Source organism: Mustela nivalis, assembly GCF_964662115.1.
Source record: "Mustela nivalis genome assembly, chromosome: 8".
Taxonomy (NCBI): Eukaryota; Metazoa; Chordata; class Mammalia; order Carnivora; family Mustelidae; genus Mustela; species Mustela nivalis.
In genome coordinates this window covers 19714850-19728921 of record NC_139027.1, presented here as the reverse complement: position 1 = coordinate 19728921, position 14072 = coordinate 19714850, and the positions used below count along the sequence as shown (strand labels likewise).

The window sequence follows — 14072 nt, the reverse complement described above, 5'->3', positions numbered from 1 at the left end:
ACATTGTTAAATAGTTCACTCATTTTAATATCTGCCTGGCTTTAAGGTATGGTGGGGGTGCCCTGGTGACTGAGTCAGTTAAGCATCTGCCTTTGACTGAGGTCAAGATCCCAGGTCCTGGGATCAAGCCCCTTGTCAGGCTCTGTGCTCAGCAGGGAGTCTGTTTCTCTCTCTCCTCCTCCCCACTGCTCGTGCTTGAGCATGTGCTCTCTCTCTCTCTCTCAAACAAATAAATAAATATTGTTTGAATTTTAAAAATAAATAAATAATAAAGTATGGTAGTACATGTAAAACTGTCTATAATTTGTTTATTAATTATACTATTTTTGTATGGTAGGTTATTTCCACTTCTTGGGCCATTCTTCAAAAAATTTCCTTTCTAAAATTTGTTTAAAATTCAGACTCAAGAAAAAACAATCTGAGAACTACATTAAGTAAAAAACAACTTCTTTGTATATTTCTTTTGTGTGTGAGAGAGCAACATGAAAGTTGTGGACATTTCATTTTTAGAAACAATAACAGGAAACATAACACTTTTAAAGTAAATATCTCAAAAGCAAAGTATACAGCTTGGTTCATTTCATGACCAGAAAAAGAGCCATGAGTACTTTCAGTTTCTAAATTATACTTTATCTTTACTTATCTTAATTTTTTTCAACAAGCCTGCATTGCTCTAATAAACTAATATCAAAGTTGCTTTTTGAAATAAATTATTTTCTTTTATATTTTTGATATATCGTTGTCACCCTAACACAGTGGAATTTTAATTGAATACAAACTCCTATTTGGTGGGACTTATTCTTTAGGTGTGAGATAAAGGTCCAAACTAATCCTGCCCCACACTGAAGGAGACAGCATGGTACTCACCTTCATTTTTATTTGACCTGAGTATTATCAGGTCAGGAAGCAATCAGTTCACTTCCTATTGGCAATTGTGACCCATCAAATGGCCTCTACCCATCTCATTACATCAGTTAGACTTGAGGAGGTTGGATTTTATCCTGTAGAGGATTTTTTTTTTAAGATTTTATTTATTTAACAGAGAGAGAGCATGAGCTGGGGGTGGAGCAGAGGGAGAGGGAGAAGCAGACTCTCCAATGTGCAGTGAGCCCAACAAGGGGCTTGATCCCAGGACCCTGAGATCATGACCTGAGCCAAAGGCAGATACTTAACTGACTAAGCCAACCCAGGTTCCCCTGTAAAAGATATTATTAAGTGTTCTAAGGATACTTAGTTCTTCTGTAATGCATCAAGAGAAGGGTTTAAAAACACATGTAGTAACAGTGACTGTAAGAGTGCCATCCATCTGCTACACACAAAGCAGTCTTTTTAAAGGTAATGGATATGGGGCATCTGGGTGGCTCAGTTGGTTGAGTGTCTGCCTTCAGCTCAGGTCATGATCCTAGGGTCCTGGGATTAAGTCCCACATCAAGATCCCTGCTCAGCGGGGAGCCTGCTTCTCCCTCTTCCTGCTGCTCCCCCTGCTTGAGCGCTCACTCTCTTTCTCACTCTCTCTCTCTCTCTGTCAAATAGGTTAATAAAAATCTTTTTTTTTAAGATTTCATTTACCTATTTAACCAAGAGAGAGAGATCACAAGTAGGCAGGGGGGGGGACCAGGCTCCCTGCTCAGGGAGCACTATACGGGGCTCAATCCCAGGACCCTGGGATCATGACCTGAGCCGAAGGCAGAGGCTTAACCCACTGAGCCACCCAGGAGCCCTGATAAATAAAAATCTTTAAAAAAAGGGGGGGGGGTGAATGGATGTGATTGCATTCATTGTAATTCATTTAGAGATTTTTTTTTAAAGATTGTATTTACTTATTTGACAGAGATCACAAGGAGGCAGAGAGAGAGGGGAGGAAGCAGGCTCCTTGCTGAGCAGAGAAGCACAATGTGGGGCTCGATCCCAGGACCCCGGAATCATGACCTGAGCCAAAGGCAGAGGCTCTAACCCACTGAGCCACCCAGGTGCCCCTAAAGAATTTTTTTAACAAATGTAGTAAAGGGGTGCCTGAATGTCTCAGTGGGTTAAACATCTGACTCTTGATTTTGGCTCAGGTCACAATCTCAGGGTTGTGAGATTAAATGCCACATGGGGCTTGGCGCTAAACATGGAGCCTCTTAAGACTTTATCTCTCCCTCTCCCACATCAGGCTCTCTGCTCAACTGGGAGCCTGCTTCCTCCTCTCTCCCTGCCTGCCTGTCTGCCTACTTGTGATCTTATCTGTCAAATAAATAAATACAATCTTAAAAAAAAAAAAGAACAAAAAAAATGGTACGTTCTGGAAGCCTGATGTTACTGCTTCTATCCCACTTATCTTCTGACTCACTTCCTAGAATCACCCTCCACCCATAATCCCAGGTTTACCATGGAAGTAGTCACCTTGTACCGTCATGCTACTGTTCCCTGACTACGGTCAATGAGGATACACCTAATGCGTTGGAACATTACTCTCTTCTGAGATATTCTGGGAGCCCCGAGCTGGTGAGAGCCCAAGCTTGGGCCCGCAACATGTAAATCTCAGCAGTTACTGGTTTTCAGTCATGTGGACTGGGGAAATGGTCTGCGCTCAAAGGAAGAGTAAGGCTAAGGTGTGGACAGAAATGGAAAGAAACAAGAAGAGAGCCCGTTGTTTTAACTTCAGTTTATTCTTGATGCTCCTTTGCACTCCTGATCTTGAGTTCCATCAGGGACCACCCCCGCCCCAGCTTCTTTTAATTATTTCCCTTCTTGCTTGAGCTAGTTAGAGTAGGTTTCTGTTATTTGCAGCTGAAGGAATGTGTAGGACACATGCTCAGAAAAGCCAAGGAAGCTGTGAGGACAGAAAAGTGGTCATTATATCAAGTGACAGGAGTAAAGAACCTTGTGATTCAAGACACCCACTTCATCCTTCTAGAGACCTTGCTTTTACACCAAAACAATGAAGGAGTTGAATTACGTGATCACAGTAGCACAGCTGACCCTTGAACAACAGAGGTTTGAACTGCGTGGGTCCACTTACATGCAATCTTTTGTCAATACAGTACAGTGTTATAAATGCATTTTTTTCTTCTTTAAGATTTTCTTCCTTTTTTTTTTTTTTTGGAGTAGTTGGCACATGATATTATATTAGTCTCAGGTGTACAACATAGTGGTTCAACAACTCTGTACCTATGCCAGGCTCACACAAGTGTAGCCGTCATCTGGCACCATACAATGCTATTACAATACCATTGACTAGGTTCCCTACCCTGTATCTTTTATTCCTGAGACCTATTCATTCCATACCTGGAAGCCTGCACCGTCCGCTTCCGGTCACCCCTTTTGCCCATCCCCCTCCACTCTCTTATGATTTTCTTAACATTTTGTTTTCTCTAAGTTACTTTACTGTAAGAATGCAGCATACAATACATGTAACACATGAAGTACATGATAACAAACTGCTTATGTTATCAGTAAGGTTTCTAGCCACCAGTCAGCTTTTAGTGGTTTTTTATGAGGGGGTCTAAAGGATTATATACAGATTTTTGACTGTGCTGGAGTTAGCACCCCTAATCCTCAAGTTGTTCAAGGATCAACTGTGCTTTTAAAAATCTTGTTCCAATTCCTTCTGGCCCTCCTGGTTTCTAAAGCAAAATCCATAGTTATTGTTCCCTGGTAAGTAATGTGTCATTTCCATGGCTGCTTTTAAGGTTTTTTTCCTTTATTTTGAAACTGCTATGATGTGGCACGGCTGGGTTTTTTTTTTAAGGCTTATCCTGTTTTGGATTCACTGAGCTTTTTGCATATGTAGCTTTATGTAACCCATCAAATTTGAGCATTTCAGCCATGATTTCTTCAAGCATTTTTTCTGTACCACATTCTTTCTTTCTTTCTTGGACTCTGATGACAAATATTAGACTTTTTCCCCCCTTTATTATTTTTTCATAGACCCCTGTATCTTTGTTCAGTTTTTCAATTTTTTTTTTCTATGTTGCAAATAACAGATGTGAGTATGTGAAGGATCTTGAGATAGGAAGTCTATTCTGGATTATCTGGGTGGGCCCAAAGTAATCACAAGCATCCTTATAAAAGGAAGACAGGACTATGGGGGACAAAAAAGGTCTACAACAGAAGCTGTGTTTGGGGTGATGTGCTTTGAAACTGGAGAAAGGGACCATAAGCCAAGAATGAAGGTAGCCTCTAGAAGCTGGAAGAGGGGGGCGCCTGGGTGGCTCAGTGGGTTAAGGCCTCTGCCTTCAGCTCAGGTCATGGTCTTAGGGTCCTGGATCAAGCCCCTCATTGGGCTCTCTGCTCAGCAGAGAACCTGCTTCCTCCTCTCTCTCTCTGCCTGTCTCTGCCTACTTGTGATCTCTCTCTCTGTCAAATAAATAAATAAAATCTTAAAAAAAAAAAAAAGCTGGGAGAGGCAAGGAAATGGATTCTTCTCCTGAGCCTCCAAAAGAAATGCAGTCCTGCTGACATCTTTATCTTAACCCTGTAAGAGTAACTTCTGATGTCTGATCCTCATGACTGTAAGATATGACATTCGTTTTGTTTTAAATCACTATATTTGTAGTAATTTGTTATAAAAGCAATATGAAACAAATAGAATTCATGCAGTAACTTAAATTTTTTTTTTGATTACTGTTATTACTATTTGGATCTTTCTGTTTTCTGTTTCTTCACCAAGACTTCATCCTCTCCTTCGTTTCAGGAATATTCATACTTATGACAATTTTATAATAATTGCTTTAATGTCTTTTTTTTTTTTTAGGTAATTCCAACATCTGTGTCATTTTAGTATTGCTGTCTGTTCATTGTTTTTTTTTTTTCCCAAGTGAGTTGAGATTTCCTTTTTTTTTTTTTTAATATGCCAAGTAATTTTGGATTGTATCTGGACATTTGATGTTATGTTGTTTAAATCCATTGGAAAATGTTGATATTTTTTTTTTAAGATTTTATTTATTTATTTGACAGAGAGAGATCACAGTAGACAGAGAGGCAGGCAGAGAGAGAGGGAAGCAGGCTCCCTGCTGAGCAGAGAGCCCGATGTGGGACTCGATCCCAGGACCCTGAGATCATGACCTGAGCCGAAGGCAGAGGCTTAACCCACTGAGCCACCCAGGTGCCCCCATTTTTTTTGTTCTTGACACACAATTACCCTAAGGTGTATAGCAAGGTGTTGGAACATATTTTCTAGGTTTACTGATTTTATAAAATCTACTCATTTGTATATTTTGTCATTAGTTAAATAAAGTTTTCTGGTTTTCTCTTTCACTAGACTATTGAAATAAATCTTGTTATAATCTTGCATGGTGTTGGCATGGAACATTTACCCTTTTCTTCTCACATTTCCACCAAGGGGAGGGAACGTCTCCTGCCAGAAGGATATATAGTCTTTGTCCCCTCTCCCTCTTCCCAAGCAAAAAGTGATTTCACTGCTTGGTAAGAATGCAGAATAAGCTCTCAATGCTCCCGCTTTGGGAATGGCCAGTCATCCAGACTCCTCCTGAGCAACCCTGTTCCTACAAGAGAGACCCAGAGATGCCTGGCTGTGTCAGAAACTAGCTAGCTAAATTCAGCTCAGGGAAGATGTATTGGGAAATGCATCTGGCTGAGATCCAAACCACCTTCTCTCTGTCAGCTCTTCCAGTAAGGAAGCTCCTCTTGATCCCCAGATCAAGAGTTGTTGAACCTTGTTGATGCTTGTGTCTGCTTCCTTGTGTTCCTTCCTGAACCTTGTTGATGCTTGTGTCTGCTTCCCCATTACTTGCCCCCTTTCAAACCTTAACACGTAGTTGTTCACTTATAGAAAAAACAATTGTTCTTCTTTGTGGAGCTATATTACCATCTTGCAGCCTTTTGTGATTTGTATGAGACATTTCGTACTTTTCCTTGTAGATCACAGCTTTTGTTCCCAGTGGTCACATTTGCTGATTTAGGGACATCTAGATAAGTAAGGTATTCATGAGCTGACTTTGAAAGAACTGCTTTATTCTTAGGCACATACTCTCTATACTCCCCCCTGTTTTTATATTCTATTCATTTCCTCTCCTCCTTAGGAAAAGAAGCCTTTTTGAAGAACTGGGATCTTTTTGAAGAACTTCTTTGTGGGATCAAATGCTATCTCAAACTATCTTTAATGCATTTTTGTGGCTAGAAGTTCCTATGATTCTGTATTTAAATTGATCTATCTTAATTTCCTTTATCTAAATTCCTTAGATTCAAAGTCAGAAGACCTGGCTCTAAGCTTTGGTTCTGCCATCCACTAGCTGTGTGACCTCCTGGCTCCTTTTCCTCTTCTATAATTTGAGAGAGCTGGCATAGCTGGAGTAGACAACAGTGAGGCAGGGAAACTGAAAAGGCTCCATTTCTGCTGTTTTCCTGCTAGGCCCTATTTACTCTCATTCTATATTTCACCTGGCATCTGAGTAAAAACCAGAGAAGCTGCATTCCCACTCCAAGGGGGAAACAAGAGAGTTAAGCATTCTCTGAGTTTCGTCCTTGACCCCCAAACACCTGACAATGACTAAGAGCTGGGTCCCAAACATGTTCTAGAACATTAGCTTCAAACAAACCTAAGCTGACGCTGGCATCAACGCTCCCTACCTTCAGCAGTTAAGGAAATAGCACCTATAATTCACTGGTCACTGACCTTTGGTCGGACCCTATCCTGGATTCCTGAAGGAACACGTATCCGGGACCCCTTTCCAATGGAAACCCTTAATTCTCAACAACCCCTAACTGCCCCACCTCCAACTCTCTTTTCCTTTCCGAGTCTCCCAGACACACCATCTGCTATTCTCGGTCACTCAAGCTACTCCTTGAACTCCTTTCACTTTCCTCTTGCTCTCCTTTTACTTCTATCCTGTGCAAAGCCAAGGAGCCTCTTGGCTGGGTCTGCGGGACCCCCTTCTGGATCCTTGGTCCCAGGATCTCAGGTGAGGTCCCTTCCCAACCTAACAACCCATCATTTAATATTTCCAATAATGTCATGCCCCATCAGGTGGAAAGAGAAAGAATTTAGGATTCATATGGACTAAAGGTCTAAACTACATTTATCCTTTAGTAATCTATTAGTAGTTTACATAGTAATAGAGGTAAAACCTCCTAAAATAACCTGTTTGGATACAGAGGAGAGAAACCCAGATTATAAACCTTTGCTATTAAAGACTCTGCTGACTTGACCTGGAGGGCTCAAAGCACCAAGGAATGGAAAGGAAATTTCTTTTGCCCAGGGTGCAACCTAGGAGCCCAGAAAAGCTGCCCGCAGGGGTTAACTGGTTTCCAAACATCATTACAGAGGTCAATAGCCTCATGGTTGACCTTTGACTAGGGAGTAGAATGGCAACAATTAAGGACCTGTTTGCCTGAACCCCACCCTAAGCCTGAGACCTGATTCTGCCTCCAGGTGCTTCCTGCCAACCCGGGGACGCCTGGGCCAACCTGAAGGACTCTGAACTTGGTTGGTCTGTAAGAAAGAAGTTGAGACTAAAAGATTTGTTTTTTGGTTTTTCAAGAGTAGGTCACTTAAGCGACTGAGCCACTAAGGCACCCAAGATCTGATATTTTTATTAGAACTTTTTTTCCCCATTATGGAATATAAAATTGAAAAATACAGAACACATGCCAAATCCTACCATTCAGTTTCAGCCACCATTAATGTCTTGATGTGTTCTTTCTTTCTTTTCTTTTTTTTTTTTTTTTAAGTAGGCTCCTAACTGGGCGTGGTGCTCCCACACAGGCGAACTCACCACCCTAAGCTGAAGAGCTGAGCTGAGATCAAGCTTCAGATGCTCAAACCACTGAGCCTCCCAGACGCCCCTTGGTGTGTGTCATTTATCCACTGATTCATTTAAAACAAATATCACTTATGGCTGTCTGGTGGGCAGTGTGAAGCCCTGAGGAATCCAGAGGTAAAGTCAACGGACACTTCCCAGAACCTGTAGCATTTCTGTCCGATCTTTCCTCAGTAATTTTGTGTATAAGCAAAAGTGCTTGAAACTTCTCTCCAATTACAGAAACGGTTCCACCTCTCTCTTCTGTAGTTCTGCTCCTTGAAAGACCCTGTCGAGCCCCGTCCAGGACCACCTTAGGCTTGGACTGATGCACTCTGGTGACTGTGGCAGAAGCTAGTGGTGGCCCATATCCCCCAGCCCCTCTGAGACAACCTGCAGTTGCTGTGGACGGTTCCCAACATGCTGATGGCATCCCCCCTCTATGTTCTCAAACCTAATTCTTTATCACTCTCAAGTTTTCTGAAATCAATTATTAACAGTCTTTGTTCCCATGTATGTCATTGCTCTGTGTGTCCACTATGTCTTGACAGCCATCCTAGCAAGGGGACAGTTGAGGAGGTGGGGGAAGTAGAAGTGTACTGGGGCTAGATTTTTACCCTAGATTGTGTGTGTGTATGTGTGTGTGTGTGCATGTTTAAATCTACTCTTCCGGGATGCCTGAGAGGCTCCGTTGGTTGGACGACTGCCATCAGCTCAGGTCATGATCCCGGAGTCCCGGGATCGAGTCCCGCATCAGGCTCCCAGCTCTATGGGGAGTCTGCTTCTCCCTCTGACCTTCTCCTTGCTCATGCTCTCTCTCACTGTCTCTCTCTCAAATAAATAAATAAACTCTTAAAAAAATAAAAAAAATAAATCTACTCTTCCTTTTTTAAATTGGGAAAATACATACCTATGTTTAGAAAAGATATTTATCAAATAGACATCTGCACCCTTAATCCCCTTCCCCAGAAGCAACAGTTGCCAACATTCTGAGGTGTTTTCCCAGAAATATTCTAGGTATAAAAAGCATAGAAATTGAATATAGATTCCCTTTTTTATGTAAAAGATGGCATAATATACACTTTACACTTTACCATATATAGGGGGATTCACCTCAAAATAGAGTCATCTCACTTTTTTTCCACAGCGATGTTCAGTTGTTTGGAAATGTCCCTTTCGAATGGACATTTTGGTGGTTTAATTCATTTGCTATCACGAACAACTGCCTTGAACATCCTTGTACACACATTTTTTTATATATGTATCACTACACTTCTCTCAACAATGAATATAATCAGTATCTTGTCTTTTGATAATTAGTAGGTGACGGAATATTTTTTTTTAAGATTTTTTATTTATTTATTTGACAGAGAGAAATCACAAGTAGATGGAGAGGCAGGCAAAGAGAGAGAGAGAAGCAGGCTCTCTGCTGAGCAGAGAGCCCGATGCGGGACTCCCCAGGACTCTGAGATCATGACCTGAGCCGAAGGCAGCGGCTTAACCCACTGAGCCACCCAGGCGCCCCGGTGACGGAATATTTTATTTCATTTTTTTACTTTTTTCTTTTTTTTGTTTTCTTATTTTTGTCTGTTTTTTCTTTTTTATTTCAATGTGGTTTTTTTTTGTTGTTGTTGTTGTTTTTGTTTTTTTTGACAGAGAGAGACACAGCGAGAGAGGGAGCACAAGTTAGGGGAGTGAGAAAGTGAGAAGCAGGCTCCCCGCCGAGCAAGGGGCCCAGTGTGGGACTCGATCTCAGGACCTTGAGATCATGAGCCAAAGACAGATGCTTAACAACTGAGCCACCCAGGTGCCCCTCAATGTGTATTTTTTATATGTTTATCAAACTATTGATAATTCTTTTTCAGTAAGAGACTTTTTCTATTTTTTGCCTATTTTCTATCTTACCGATGTAGGATAAAAATCTCTTACGTTAAGGCTGGCCCTCTACTCAAGCATCATGCTACAAACATGTTGTCTTTCACCTTTTCACTGCAATGTGCTTTTCCTCCCCAATTTATAGCGTTTTAGACAGCCTAATTTTTTTTTTTTCTGCTTTCTGGGTTTTGTGTCATATTTAGAAAAGCCATCCTTACTTCAAAACTATTTCTCCCAGCATTTTTCCAGGTTCTTGGTTAAATTTAAGAGTCCAGAAATTATTCTAGGCCAGAAATCAGCCCTAATGTATGTCTTTTCTGCATTGGCTCTGGGATCCATGATCCAGATTTCCCAGGTCCCTGGCTTACTGGCACATTGCTCGTTGTGACCTGGGACCCTCAAGCCCTCTCCTGTACACCGAGTTCTTGGTTCAGACCCCAGGGGGAAGCTGTGCAGACCATTCTCACTGGGGCCCATGGGTTCCAGGTGGCCCCACGGGGAGCTGGATGCCCATGTGACTCAGTCACAGACTGTCGCGCTTCCTCTGTAAATTCAGCTGGCTCCGGTCCCCTCTCCCCTCCCATCCCTGCTGCTGAGCCTTGCCAGCCCTTCTCTGAGGCAATTTGCATCATGCAGCAACTGTAGGACTCTTGAGGTCTGCCTCCCTGAGCCATGGTCTGCGCAGCTCTCCCCGTGCTCCTCCTGGCCATGACTCTGCCCCCGCTGCGGTCTCCAGCTGCGCAAGTATCCCAACCGGTGAGTAAGACTGGGGCGAGGACCCAGGGAAGGTCTCCAGAGCTGACACGGGGGCCTGTCAGTGTGAGAGGCAACCAGTGTGGATGAAGGGACAGGTAGAGGAGCAAGGACTGAAGGGAGAGGAAGTAATGTAGAAAAAGAGAGGCCAGTTTCTTATAAAAGTCTCTGAAAGGTGAGTCTTGTTTTCCAGGGAATGGGAGAGCTTTTGTTTGAGAGTCACTGTGAACTCCAGGGATGCCAGCTGCACTTGGGATGAAGGCTCTCCCAGTCAAGCTTACAATTTAAAAATGGAAAGAAAAGAAGAATTTTCCAGAGTTGGGAACCATGGGCATAGAGGACAGGAGAGAATCTGAAGACAGCGAAGTCGAGATAGCACTTTGGGATCTCTGTTTTCTCCCTGGAAGACATCTGCATCTCTATCCATATCCATATCGGGGACCTTTTTTAGATAGTGTGCACGTTCATATACAATTTCGAGAGAGGGAGGAGTTAGTGAGGAAATGATTTATAGGAACGAGAGACGAAGGGAAGATGCTGCCTTGTGCTCACCCTCGTGGCAACTCCTATGGAGAGAACAGAATTTCCCAAGCCGCTGGGCCCCAGCCGGCTCTGCCCAGCCCTCCCCGATGGCGTTCCAGATACTGCCATTTCAATTAGCCTAGAGGCCCAGGGACAGGTAAATTCAGGAAGGAATTAAGCAAAGCATGTTGACTCTCTAGGGTGTGCCGGGTTCTGGGTTCAGGTGGGATTTGCAGGCCCCGGCGGAGTCCTCGGGGCTGCAGCCCTGGTGCCTCCTACCGGAAGCTTGCGTTCCTCTCCTGATGTGCCTGCTTGGGTCTAGCCTAGGCGAAAGAAGAGCTTCAAAGAGATGGAGACATGCCAAATGACTCAGGCTGGCCTGAGTTCCCTAGGGAGGAAGGTGTGTCTGGGAGAAACCTGGGGTCAGCCTCCTCTCAGAGGTCTCTCCTCTGTGCTCTGTTCCAGGCACAGAGTCAGGCTGGAGGGGAATCGGGGCAGCCATTGGACCAAAGGAGTGGAGAAGGTGGTGAGTGGACGGAGTGGACAGGAGGAGGAGGAGGGAGTGGAGGGAGGGCTGGGGAGAGGACAGGGAGCAGGGGATGAGGCTGAAGAAGGCCCCCAGAGGGCTGGAATCATGGCTGCTCATGGCGGACACACAGATCCAGAGGCCAGTTCTCTAGCTGTGAGGCCTTGAGAAAATCATTCCCCTTGGAGAGCCTCGTCTATAAATGAGGGTTTCGGGGAGGGTAACATGGAGCTGTGTGTGGATGCACCGTGGCTAGTGAAGGGTTACAGCTCTCTCGAGTCTTGTCAGCTCCTAGCTGGGCTGTGGGAGGTGGGATCTGCCTGGGGTCCGGGTAGGGACCAGTCAGGTATGGGAGGCAGAAGGGGACCAGCCCATAGCCTTGCGGCCTCTCCTCTCCAGCTGCCCCCCTCTGCTCCTGTAGAATCAGTCCTGGCCTCGGTCTATGTACAGCTGGCCTTGTCCAACCAGACCTGGCCACTGGCAATCTCCAGGACCCTGACTCGCCCCCTTGCCTCGGCTTCCTCTTTCCCAAGAACTCTCACTGGCCTCAGCCTCACGACAGGTAGGGGGGATTCTACGGAGCCCCGTCTCTCAGTGGCCCGTCCACCACTTATGGGGGATGGGGGCTCAGAAAGAAGGGGACACGGGCTTCCTAGGTCTCCTGCAGCGAGCTCACCTTGACCACTGCCAGCCCCTCCCATTTCCTGGAGGGTCTCCATGGGCCGGCTCCTTCCTCACCTCCCCACCAGACAGACCCTTCCCTTCCTGTTCCATGTCCCCATCTTCTAAACTTTGGCAGAGGCCCAAGAGGCAGACAGTGGTGGGTCGGATTTCTCCACACACCCCCCAACCCCTGATGACTTTGCCCAGCAGGAGGACCTCTGCTGCTTTTCACCCTGAGGAGGCAGTCCCTGACGGCTGAGGCCCTTGTGACTTTGGGATGGCTCCAGACAGCCAGCCCTAGAGCCTCTCAGGCATCAGACTACCTGGCTCCCTCCCACAGCCTGTACACTTCTCGTCCCCACCCTCTGCTGCAGAGTGTAACGTCCACGCGGATGGGCAAAGCTATTGTGCGTGCCTGTCTGGGTACCAGTGGAACACCAGCGTCTGCTCCCATCACCGCCCCTGCCAGACCACCCACAACCACAGGCCCTGCGGCTGTCTGGTTTTTGGCTCTACTGAAGCCGGGTACTGCCAGTTGCTGCCACCTGGTAAGGAGGGTCGGGAACTTGGAAACCAATGAGCCTCAGTGTGTTTTCTCCTCTCTGACCCCTGCATTTCTGCCAGCTGGCCCAAGCCCAGGTTTCCCCACCGGGCAGGAGAATTGCCAATTATCCTGGGGTGGGCGTGGGGGGTCACAGCCCTGAGCTTGGGACCTGAGTAGTGAGACTAATGAACAGTATGGCTCATGAGACATATGGACAGGGAGAGAAAGGGCTAGAGTGACTGCTGTTGACCCTAGAGGGCCAGGAAGGGGCTCCAGCAGCCCCAGGTTGCCTAGGGGAGGGAAAATCATGGGCCACAAGGCTTCCCTGTTTGGCTCCCTAAGACAGAGTTCTCCAACTGGACTGCAGCAGCCACACTCATCCAGCGACAAAACAAAGTGACATAGTACTGGGGGCGGAGGGGAGGGAGTGAGGCGGAATGGGCTCCCCAAGAGGGGGAAGGAGTGAGAGCTTAACCGCAGAGGGCCACAATTCCTGCTCCAAGGGGCCCCTGCCTCCTGCCTCCCTGCAGTCCCCGGAAGGCTGAGCCCAAACTCCTGGGTGCGGACGCCGGGCACCACTCTGAACCTGACCCTCGTCAAGAGCCGTGAGACCACAAACCTTAACTGGTTCCTGCGGCCTGCGGGCAGCCCCACCCCCATCCTCCTGCAGCCAGGGACACATGTGTCCCTGGCCTCTAGCCCGGGCCAGGCTGTCCTCAGCATCTTCAACGTCTCCCATAGATGGGCAGGTAGCCAGCCTGCCCTCCTCTCATCTCTCTTCAGCCTTCTCTTCCCCTGATGCCCTCGCCTTCCTCCTCCTCCCTCTCTTCCCCTTCCTGCTTTTCTCTCCCCTTCTTTTCCCTTTGCATCTTTCCATTTATTCCACTGACCCCCCCGAAGGTAGGGGATCAGTCTCAGCAGTGAACAGACAGTGTGTTCTGCGTCAAGATGTTGCAGTGGCAGCAGGTGATTCAGGAAGGACATCCCCTAGCAGGAAAGGGGTTCACCTTGGAATTCATGGCTCTACGCTATTAAAAAAGGAGCCTCTTCTCCAGGCCTCTTCCTCCTAGAAATCCTTTCGGGGGCAGGGATCTCTGTTGCTGGGCTTGAGAGGCCCCCGGGAAGGCAGACCTCAGGTGTGGCTTCGGGAGCAGCAGAGCTTCTGTGGCACAGGTGGGGCTGAAGGAGCTGGGAGGTGCAGCAGGTGTGTATCCGCAGGTGAGTACCTGTGCTGCTTTGAGGCTCAGGGATTCAGGTGGGAGCTGTCCCAGGTGGTGGAGGTGCCGCTGCAGGCAACAGATGTGGCTCGGCTTCCAGACCAGCTCTCCATTTCCTGTGCCACCTGCCCTGGCTTCCAGCTGACCTGCTGCATCCCTAGCACACACCTGGCCTACACAGCTTCCTGGAGTCCCGGAGAGGGCAGCAAAGGTACGGAGGGGCTGTCGGG

At 46.2% G+C, this 14072-nt stretch overlaps 1 protein-coding gene across 2 annotated transcripts in view; it reads left to right on the top strand.

Annotated features, from left to right (window-relative positions):
• Positions 1 to 14072, top strand: part of ADGRF3 (adhesion G protein-coupled receptor F3) — a 36868-nt gene that overhangs the window by 16762 nt on the left and 6034 nt on the right. The window contains exons 2-7 of one of the 2 annotated variants that reach the window (XM_082745050.1): positions 7678 to 7880; positions 11358 to 11418; positions 11840 to 11980; positions 12456 to 12629; positions 13156 to 13374; positions 13844 to 14053. Coding sequence is in view for 1 of the 2 variants with exons in the window: in XM_082745049.1 (XP_082601175.1) it covers positions 10290 to 10373; positions 11358 to 11418; positions 11840 to 11980; positions 12456 to 12629; positions 13156 to 13374; positions 13844 to 14053 (889 nt within the window). In the remaining variant the exon portion in view is untranslated. Of the gene's footprint in view, positions 1 to 7677; positions 7881 to 10253; positions 10374 to 11357; positions 11419 to 11839; positions 11981 to 12455; positions 12630 to 13155; positions 13375 to 13843; positions 14054 to 14072 lie in introns of those variants that run through there. The other variant, XM_082745049.1, reaches the window with a different exon arrangement.